This window comes from Gymnoscopelus microlampas, assembly GCF_963454915.1.
Source record: "Gymnoscopelus microlampas genome assembly, chromosome: 17".
NCBI classification, from domain to species: Eukaryota; Metazoa; Chordata; class Actinopteri; order Myctophiformes; family Myctophidae; genus Gymnoscopelus; species Gymnoscopelus microlampas.
The window spans coordinates 4,491,463-4,502,070 of record NC_139954.1 but is presented as its reverse complement, the minus strand read 5'-3'; the positions used below and the strand labels follow the sequence as shown (position 1 = coordinate 4,502,070).

At 43.1% G+C, this 10,608-nt stretch overlaps 1 protein-coding gene across 1 annotated transcript; it reads right to left on the bottom strand.

Moving 5' to 3' along the window:
• Positions 1 to 1,329: 1,329 nt before the first annotated feature.
• Positions 1,330 to 10,351, bottom strand: LOC311065196 (uncharacterized protein; the record flags this gene model as incomplete). Its single annotated transcript, XM_084085413.1, has 7 exons — positions 10,274 to 10,351; positions 7,377 to 8,919; positions 5,095 to 6,712; positions 4,636 to 4,792; positions 4,435 to 4,588; positions 1,988 to 2,071; positions 1,330 to 1,583 (listed from the first exon to the last, which is right to left on the bottom strand). Exons 2-7 carry the CDS (start codon positions 8,908 to 8,910, stop codon positions 1,330 to 1,332), a joined length of 3,801 nt encoding a protein of 1,266 aa, XP_083941539.1. The 5' UTR covers positions 8,911 to 8,919; positions 10,274 to 10,351.
• Positions 10,352 to 10,608: the final 257 nt, after the last annotated feature.

Below are 10,608 nucleotides of genomic sequence, written 5' to 3'. Positions count from 1 at the left end.
CTTTAACTTTGGCTATTTGAAAATAGCAGATCTACAAGCTCACAACGTGTTGCGATGCAACGTGTTGCGAGCTTGTAGATCTGCTATTTACAATAGATTTGTATAAATTGTATACATGATGATACCTTGTGAAACGGGACATTCTGCATAATGAGTGCTTTTACTTTTGGTCCTTTAAGTATATTTTGACGCTAATACCATTGTACTTTTACTCAAGCACATTTTGATTACCGGACTTTTACTCGTAACAGAGTGTTTCTACATTGCAGTATTGATACTTTTACTTAAGTAAAACATTTTAGTACTTTTTCTACCACTGCATCATCCCCACAGTTCTTTAAAATCACACCCAGTGTGAAGAGAGTGGTGCCTTTCAATTAGTGTAACTGGTTGCATCCTTGTGTTGCAATCAGCTGCAGCTGTTGAGGCCATGCTCAAACAGACGGACGGACGGACGGACCCACACACACGGTCAAGTGTAGGAGTGGCTGGCACCACTCAAAAACGGTGCTGAACCAACAATACTCAAGTGTAAAGAAGGGAATGTCCGCACACAATCGACTGCTCTCCCAAATGTTATTTAACCATTTGTAAACAAACAAACAAAAACGTAGTTATTAGTATTATTATTAATATTAGTATTAATAGTATTATCAATTTACGCAACACTGATGATAGTGCTGCTAACAAGTCTATGAAGCTTATCTATGAAATCTATGGAAAAGTGGAATCTGCAACACAATTCCATACAATATGTAGTGGGGGTCTCTGCTTCATCTCTCTCTCAGCTATAGACCCCTGCAGTGTTGATTTCGTTGACTAAAACTATGAAGAAAAATGTTTGTTCTACCTTTTTTCACTGATGAAAACTAAATCAAAACGAAATAAAAACTAAGCTTTGATGACTAAAACTAAGACTAGATATATTGACAATTTCGTCAACAAATAAAAACTAGACTAAATTATTAGGGGGGGACTAAGAGATCCAGTAGAACTAAAAGACAAGTCATTTTAATTTCGGTTACGCTCGGGTGTTCTGCTCTGAAAATAGCAGATCTGCCTGTAGATCTGCTATTTTCAGCATGCAACCAAGTGTAAAATCGATCATTACGACGGCATCAAGGCACCGCCAACACACATTTCAGTTGACTGAATCAACTGTAGATTTAGTCGACTATAATCTTATGATATTTAGTCGACTAAACTAGACTAACAGTAAAACATTTCAGATGACTAAAATATGACTAAAACTAAATGGAATTTGATTCAAAAGACTATGACTAAAACTAAATCAAAATGTGCTGTCAAAATCAACACTAGACCCCTGCTCTAGAGCTGTCCACAGTCTGTGATCACAATCCTCTTGCTGGGCTTGCTCATCTGCCTCACCACGTCCATGCCCTCCCGCACCCAGCCGAACACCACATGCTTGAAGTCCAGGTGCTCCGTCTTGGTCAGCGTGACGTAGAAGAACTGGGAGCCCGTCTTGGTCAGCGTGACGTAGAAGAACTGGGAGCTGTTGGTGTCGCGCCCCTTGTTGGCCATGGACAGCAGGCCGGCGGACTTTGTATCCCTTCTTGATGCTAGTTTAGAAGGTCCTTTAGTGGCCATTAGCTGTAAAAATCCATAGATTAGCCGCACCGTTGTATAGGCCGCAGGGTTCAAAGCATGGGAAAAAATAGCGGCTTATAGTCCGGAAATTTCGGTAGTTCTTGGTTAAATATAGGGAATTATAGAAAATCATTGCTCTCGTATTAAACATGAACAGAGATATGGAAACTCATCCATTTCCCCCATTTTTTAATGCATAGATATGTGTATATTGTGTCTACGTATACTGTATGTATACATACATTATATGAATATCTAAGAGAAATACATCAAACTGATATGGTTTAAGGATAAGGATAATGTGTATCTATTTCGGAGGAGAGTTGAGATGTACTAAACATATAATGTACATGATGATATGTAGGATATAATGTACCATGGGAGGCTGCAGGTCGTTTCTCTGTGGGATCAGGATAGAGCTTTCCATTCAAGGCTTTCACTGCAGACTCGAAGGTCTCACCTGAAAACACAGCACAAGTTCAGCTCGTTCAGGGGGGTTATGTTAATCGATTGAGGGTCTTCCTTACTTCCCTGGCACACAAGTTGCTATTCTTCAGCGAATAACATTTTTTTTCTTTTTTTACAGAACTTAACCTTTCCCCTTGAGGATCAAATAAGGTATCAAATCAAATCCAGGCCTTTATTGAGACATTCCAGGGCCATCTAAGGGCTCATACGTGTCTGGAGGAGATCATGTATTTTTATACTTCTGAAAGGCGTTAGATTACAGATTACATATTAGGTGACCTCCTCAGTTTGAATGGACACTACAGTACATCTGGTCAAATTACCCACTTAAAATATACTGTATGCTTTGTATGCTAGCCCCCCCCCCCCATCCTTTTTTCTCTCTACGCCGTGGGTTTTCAACAGGGGATCTGGGACCCTTAGGGGGTCCTCAGAATTCCTACAAGGGGGCCACCAAATGTTTGTGTAATAGGAACAACTATTTTAAATTTTGTTTTTAGTTGAATGTCTGAAAATGCACATAAATATGAATTCAACATATTAGCAGAGTGCTGTCAAACAAACCTTGAAGCCATCACAGCTGCCGCACCAGCCCATAGGCATTAGGCACTTAAAATAAAATAAAACCTGTGGAATACTTCCAAGCTAGTCTCAAATCTCTCAAAACTTAACAGACATTGATGAGACAGACAGCTAAATATGGTGAGTTAGCTTTCAAAGAGAAAATGTTGTGAAATTAATGTGAAATTGGGGCGCTCGGGTGGTAAAGTGCCTGCCCACCGGGAGGCATGCGTTAATCCGACAGACCTTTTCTCCGACTATGTGGCATCCGCGTGCGGTTAGGGTTAGGGTGCGGGTTTGGTTCGGGTTTACTGTTTAATGTCGGAGGAATGCGCTGTCGGACTAACGTACTGCACCCCTGCCCACCTGTGGGTTCGAATCCACCGTGGTGCATCCGGCTTTGTCGAGCGTCTATACGAAAACAAATGGCCTGTGTTGGGGGGAGGGAAGCCAGGCGGGCAATGCGATATCACTGCAGGTACTCCTACGGGCTGGGGTGGTACCCGTCAGCAGGGAGTGTTGGGTGGGAGGTGTAGGAGAAAGGCTCTTGGTGGGGGCTCCTCACTGTCAGGTGAACCAGAAGGACACAACACACACAAATGTGTGTGGGGAGGAATCAATTGACAAAACGACTACATTGGGGAGAAAAAGGGGTAAAAAGCGCAACTAAATAAATATAATAAAAAAATAAAAATAAAAATGTGAAATCATGATATCAAGTGTTGGGTCTCATATTGTTGCCCAGTACTACATTTATAGACCAATCGTTTTGCAGCACCTATATTCCATTTTCAGAGTTGCTTCAGTTTATAATGTGTTGCTGTACCAGTCAATTTATTGTTTTATTTAGTTTGCCAATTAAATTATATTTAGTAATAATTTCCTCCAAATTGTTTTACCATCCTGTTAGACTGTGCGCTTGAAGTTGAACTGTACTGTAGGCACAACAAATGGCTACTTTGTCTTGCTTCATATGAATTCACACATATTTAGTGGGTCACTCGGAGGTTAGCAAACAAATGTACAGGTTTCTTCAAAAACCAACACCACACTTGGGTCACACAAACTAAGACATGCAGCACATTCGCCGTCCTGATTTGTTTTTTCCACTCCGTGCAGCTGGGTTATGTCTATCTGGCAGTGACGGGCCAGCCAGGTAAGGGTCAACATGTCACGTGGCGACACACACACACACACGTTGTGACAAAGAGTACCTGGGGGCTCAAATTGGGTGGCAGATGTGCTGGTCCAAAAAGCCATTGGGTTATCTTTGAAAAGCCTAAAATCCAACCCTATAAAGATAACGGTTTGTCGTGTGAGAAGGAATTAAAAGTACGGTGGAGTTATAAATCACAATAACAAGTCTAAAACTGGTCAATTATAGAGGTTAAATACGGTTATGTACATTGGAATTATTCAAAAATGGTTATATATTCAGGCAATCCTTTTGAGAGTGTGTCTTGTTATGACTGTAGTCACATTTGAATGTGTTGCAAGAATTGTCAAAGTATACTTAACTCATATATTTAAAGATATAATAAGAAAAAAGGTTGTATGGAGCGGAAGTGGAGGAACGTGAACATTGAGCCTGATCCTGTCAACATAGGTTGAACATAGGTTGGTGCAAACATGAGAGGTAGGTGGAACAAGACAATGAGGTCAAACTGTCAAATGATGTGGAAAGAAACCCAACATGTTGGCATTCAGAGACGAGCATCAGAAAAGTAAAGCAAAAATCAACAAATTCACTTCAGAATCAAACATAACACGGTCAACTTGAGTAGACGGTTTTACCTTTCTCTGGGATTCTGAATGCAGGCACGGCAGGAGAATCTTGGGCAGGAGGTCCACCGTCTCTGGCGTCGGAGAAGGACAAGGACGCCTCGGACTCGGGGGAAGATTTGGGCGATCCAAAGATCTTCTGGAGGGTATCTGTGCCAAAGACGAACTTGGGAGGGGATACCACCACTTGAAGCTGAACAGTGACTTGCCCACCGAGGTCTTGCTATCGGGGGTGTGGAAAGTGTCAGGCGACAGTTCTGTGCTCTCCTTGGTGGTTTCTTCCAGGATGGCGATGGCTGCTTTCCCACATACTGGGATAGCCAGTGGTGCTGGAGATGCTGCGGGTGCAGTGTCTTGAGGAGTATCCACCCTGGGAGCAGTGTTAATTTTGACAGCAAATTTTGATTTAGTCTTAATCTTAGTCTTTTGAATAACACACCATTTAGTTTTAGTCTTATTTTAGTCTTCTGAAAATGATTTAGTCTTAGTCTAGTCTAGTCGACTAAATATCAAAACCTTAAGTCTTTTAGTCTTAGTCAAAAACAATTACACTGCAGCATATTCTGATTTAGTCTTAGTCTTTTGAATAACACACCATTTAGTTTTAGTCTTATTTTAGTCTTCTGAAAATGATTTAGTCTTAGTCTTAGTCTTAGTCGACAAAATTAACACTGCCTGGGAGTCACTGGAGTTAACAGATCATCTTTATCATGTGCTGTTTTGGCTTCTTCAAACACCTCTTTGAATTTGTTGGCCATCTCCTGCAACTTGAATCTCACAGCCAGTTGCTCTACTTTGCCGTCTGCTCCTTCACCAAAGTCTATGGCACTCCAGATCCAGGCCTTCTCAGAACCCTTCATCGGTTCCAGCTTCATGGCTGCAGTGATCCAGTGGTTTGCGCAGAGCTTGAGCACCTGGTCCCTCCTCATGATCAGCCTCACCCGCTTGGTGTTGTAATGCTGCAGGATCTTGAGGTCTCCGATGCCCCTCTCCTTCCACTGGCTCAGGTCTTTATCGTAGCAGTACATCTTGGCCCGGTGGCAGAACACCTCCTGCTCCTCTTCCTCCCCGGTGGACGTGTCCACCAGGTCAGGCAAGGGGACCGCAGGTTCAAAGTACTGACCATCCCAGTCCTCGTCCTGACTGACATCCTGCTCATCATCGGTGCCCACAGAGGCCCCGCTCTGGTTCAGCTTAGTAGGGGTCTTGGCTGGACTGATAATGGGTTGGAAACTCCAGTTGAAGCCACTGGTGGATTCCCCGAAGCGGAAGAGGTTCTTTCGAACGGGGCTGCTGGCAATGGGAGAGGTGTAGACGAACGTGTCCGCGGTGTCATCCAACGCGACCTCTCTGGGGTAGTAGTAGAGATCCCACTCCAGGGTGGGGCCGGTACTGTCGGCGTGCTTGATGACAAGCGCCGAAACATCGGTAGCCGTCAAGATGTCTGCTTGGCCTTCCTCCTTCCCCATCTTTGTTTTAGCTGAGGGGTTGGGAGTTTCACAAGAAAGACATTTGTCCGCAGAGCCCTCATTCCTCACAGCACACGTGTCACAGTCCCACTGCCCTGGCTTTTTACCAAACTGAGCGAAGCCAGAGCTGGATGTTTTGTCATCCGTCAGGAAGAATTTGAGGTCTTTCAGGCCAGACTTCATCTCCTCTGCTTTCTGAACGAGGTGAGCTGTCCTGCCCGTGTCTACAAGCTTATGGGGGGTTTGCAGAGGGATGTCCAAAAGAAGTCTCTGGCACTCGTCAAACTTCTGCTTGAACTCCTCAGCCAGTTCTGGGGTTTTGAACTTTGCGGCTAGTTGTTCCAGTGTAGTGACCCCATCTGAGAAGTCGTTGGCGAGCCACATCCATGCCTTATCAGAGCCCGCCAGGGGTTTCATGTTCATAGTAGTGGTGATCAAGTGGTTGGCGCAAACCTTGAGCACCTGCTCTCTTCTCATCAGCACCCTCAGTTTGCCATTGGTTGTATTTTTCAGGAATTTGAGGTTCCCCACCCCTCTCTCCTTCCACCGACTGATGGCATGGTCAAATCTGAACAACTTGACACGCTGGGAGTAGAGGACCTGTTCGTCCTCCTCCCCGGTCACTACATGTACCTTGTCAGGCAACGGAACCGCGGGCTCAAACTGAATGTCATCCTCCTCCTCGGTCTTGTACATGTACTCCTCGCCCTGGTCAGCTGAGGCAACCCCCTTGCTGGGGGTCACCGGAGTGGACGGACTGTGTGACGTAGCCACCGTGGTCTTGCTATCGGGCGTGTGGTGGAAAGTGTCAGAGGACAGTTCTGTGCCAAAGGAGGAAGAGAGGGTAAGGAAAGTTCAGTGTACGGCAACAAATTCTCAGTAAGTAGTCCCCCAACTAACCTTTTTCTTGTACATATTTCTTATGTTTCATACCAGTAACCTGTAAGCTGATTGTATAACGTTCTGTATAGTAGTGTATATCTGTCTGTCTCTTATATGTCATCATGATTTGTGAGCGTGGGAACTCATTTTAAACAAGCTTAGTGCTTTATGAGTTATCCAGTTTAGTAGACCTTGTATCGTGAATTGTACTTCCATGTACTGTTTCTCATGTATTACTAAATAAAGTACATCAATCAATCATTTAAAACATAGTTGTGTTTCAAAAGAATACATCTTTTTAGGAACAATAGCTAAATGGCTTGATTTGAAATGATAGTTGACAGAAAATAACCGTATAAAGAAAGATATACATTTGAGGTCTTAAATTAAAGCTATATTTGTTTCATATAAAGCAAAGGTTATGCTTAATTTATTGTACTGTGTCGTATGACGGAGACACATGGTGGAAATAACCGAAAAGCTCACAACGCGTCATTATATGGGCTTGTAGATCTACTATTTTAAGTATAAATCAGGCTTTACACACAGACAGTCTAATATGTGAATGACAGGTGAGATGATCATGATTTAATGAGTTTTTACCGTCATTATTGAGCAAGGGACTGAAGAATGGATTGATTTCCTCAGTGAAGATGCAGCCAGTGAAAGAGTAGAGATGAACTCTGGCCTCCACATCATAAAAGGAGACCAGAGCCTCCTCATAATCCACAAACACTCCCACTTTCTGGACCTCCTCTCTTACAGGGAGGAGGACTGGAGGGTCAGCAAGAGCCGTGTACTCATTTCCATTCCTCAACATTATAATCCAGTAACCATCGTCAGCGCTTACTGTCGTTTTCCTTTTGCTGTTGATGGAGGCTCTGGTCACTCCTATAGACCAGTCAGTCTTCCCTTTAACCTGAACCTCATAGTAACATTTTCCTGAGGAGAATCTTTGGAGATTCTTCTGTACGTTTCCAAGATTTACTTGTGTTCCATCACCGGGCAGGAAGAGTGCTGTATCAGGGTCCAGAGTTACATCCACTGCATATTGCTGGATCCGCCTCAGCTCAGCATCACGCAGCTTCTCCATCTCTTGAGAGAGTGTCGTCTCCAGCTGGGCCACAGCTGTCCTTACTGTCCCCACATATGAAGACTGATGGACATTGACCTTTGTCCAGTCCTTGGTGGGTGGAGGGGTGTTGATGGAGGTGAAGTTCTGGAGGAGCTGGAGCTGGTTTTCGGTGTGTGAGAGCTGCTTCAGCTCAGAGCTTCTCTTTTTTAACTCAGTTATTTCCCGTTGCAGCTCTTTAATGAAGCCTTCAGCCTGTTTCGCTGTTGTCTTCTTCTTCTTATCTATCACATCAATGAGCTCAGCCTGGCTTTTCTCAATACAGCTCATCAGAGCAGTGAAGACCTGCACACTGTCTGCCATCTCTCTGTCTGCATCTTTCTTGCTGAGCTCTACTGCATGTTTGACCTCGTACATCTTCAGTTGTCTCTCCTGGATCATGTGCTGAACTTCAGCCTCCGTGTTTCCCAGCTCAGCCTTCTTTTCTTCATATTCTTCTTCCAGAGATACAACTTGATGTAACTTGTGGTCTGACTCAGTGCAGAAGTGACAAACACACATGTGGTCAGTCTTGCAGAACAGCTCCAGGGGTCTGTCATGTTTCTTACACATAATGTCTTCCAGGTTCTTTACGGGGTCGATTAGTTTGTGTCGTTTTAATGCTGCAACTCTCTGGTGAGGCTCCAGGTGAGTCTCACAGTAGGAGATCAGACACACCAGGCAGGACTTCAGGGCTTTGAGTTTGAACTCAGTACAGATGTCACAGGAGACTTCATCTGGTTTGGCAGGTTCTTGGTCTATGTTGGAATTTCTTTTCAGCTGCTTTGACTTCCTGAACTGATCAGCCATATCTGCGAGAACTTTATTAACAGAAAATTCTGGTCTCTTATAGAATTTCTTTTGACATAGTGGACACTGACACACATCATTATTGTCCCAGTAATGTGTGATGCAGGTGTTGCAGTAGTTGTGTCCACATGGAGTGGTGATTGGATCAGTGAACACATCCAGACAGATAGAACACATGAACTGCTCTTCAGAATGGAGACTGCTGGCAGACGCCATTTGTGCACACTGAGAATGAAAGTGAAAACATCAAATGTTTCTCTTCATTTATACCAACAACCTTAAATTACACCACATAACATATTGTATTGGGGGAAAAAAAAGAAACATAATGCATACACACTTAGGACTACACGTATATAGATAGAAGCCAACACCAACTCGGGACTCCTGATTCGCTGCCCTCCACGCTCTCCATGTCTAGCATCAGGGTCTTAAAGCTCTACAGTGTTGTTAGCTAAGGTGTAGCGTCACAGTGCATCTATGTAGGTTGGTGAAAATCTTGCCTTTCCTGGCTTTTCCCCAGTGTTGATTTTGACAGCAAATTTCTATTTAGTTTTAGTCATAGTCTTTTGAATAAAATTCCATTTAGTTTTAGTCATATTTTAGTCTGAAATGTTTTAGTTTTTGTCTAGTTTTAGTCGACTAGATATATAATATCTAGATATCATAATTGAAAAAAGTGGACACTTGGGTCAAGGTGTTCCTCGCCGTCCCGTTTGTATGCGAGAGCTGGCAAAAACTTCTGGGAACTCAGATTAGGGTCAAGGCAACTACATTATTACTTAATAGGCTATAAAGAACACTGCATACATGACGTTTATGCCTCAAAATCATCCATTCAAGTTATTTCCCTATAGTATTCACATAGCTAATAACATCTTAGAATTACCATCACTAACTCTTAATTTCTTGGAAATTACAACATGATGAGTCATCATGTTGTAATTTGCAATGTTAAACCCACAATCAATCCTCCAGTTCAAGGCAACACAGAAAGGGGGGAACTTTTTTCTTATTTCCACACAACTCCTTTATGCTATATTAATGACATAGTTAAATATTGAAAATGGGTGGATTTCCCCTTTAAGTACCCGTATGTTCCGTATTGTTCAATAAAAAGCTTGTTAATCCGATCGCAAGCCATTTTCTTTGAATATTCTCCATATGCTTTCAACCACGCGCCTATTGGTTGGGAGGTGTATTGCACCCTGATAAACATTTTTTTTTTAAAGAAAGAAATTGAAAATGGCCGGCGATCGGATTAGAAAGCTTTTTATTCAACAATACGGAAGATACGGGTACTTACACCCAGGCGTTTTAGCTTGTTACATCCATGGCCGTGGGGTCAGCACATTCTTTTTTTGAAATCTGAACGTGTATGTGATGTACGGGTTGTAAATGTAGAAATTTCAAAAACCAGGAACAAGTAGCGCCATGACGCTTGTGACAGACGAGCGTCACGTGAACCATGGCTAGTTTATAATCCATGCTAGTGTTGTTGACAGACAGCGTTGACCCTCACTTTTGATAAGGCTACAAATACAATAATAACCATGGAAAGTAGCATCACCGTACTCACCTGTCTATGTCTAGAAAACACTGTTGATCTTAGGTTTTTATAGAGAATATTTAGCTCTGCCCTGCGGTCATCGGTCACAATGTGGTGGCAGCTGTTTTACTTTCGTTTCAGGGCTATGAGCAGTGATTGAGTTCATCTACACCAGTGGTTCTCAACCAGTGGTCCGGGGACCACCAGTGGTCCTTGAGGGGGTTCCAGGTGGTCCCCAGCTAAATGATGGAGTTGGTAACCATGACCCTTATACAGTAGATCTTTACCTCTCGAGAGTGTAAAATGAAACCAAATGCACCCTTGGGTCCATTTGGTTAAATTATTGTTAAACATCTTCCTTAATC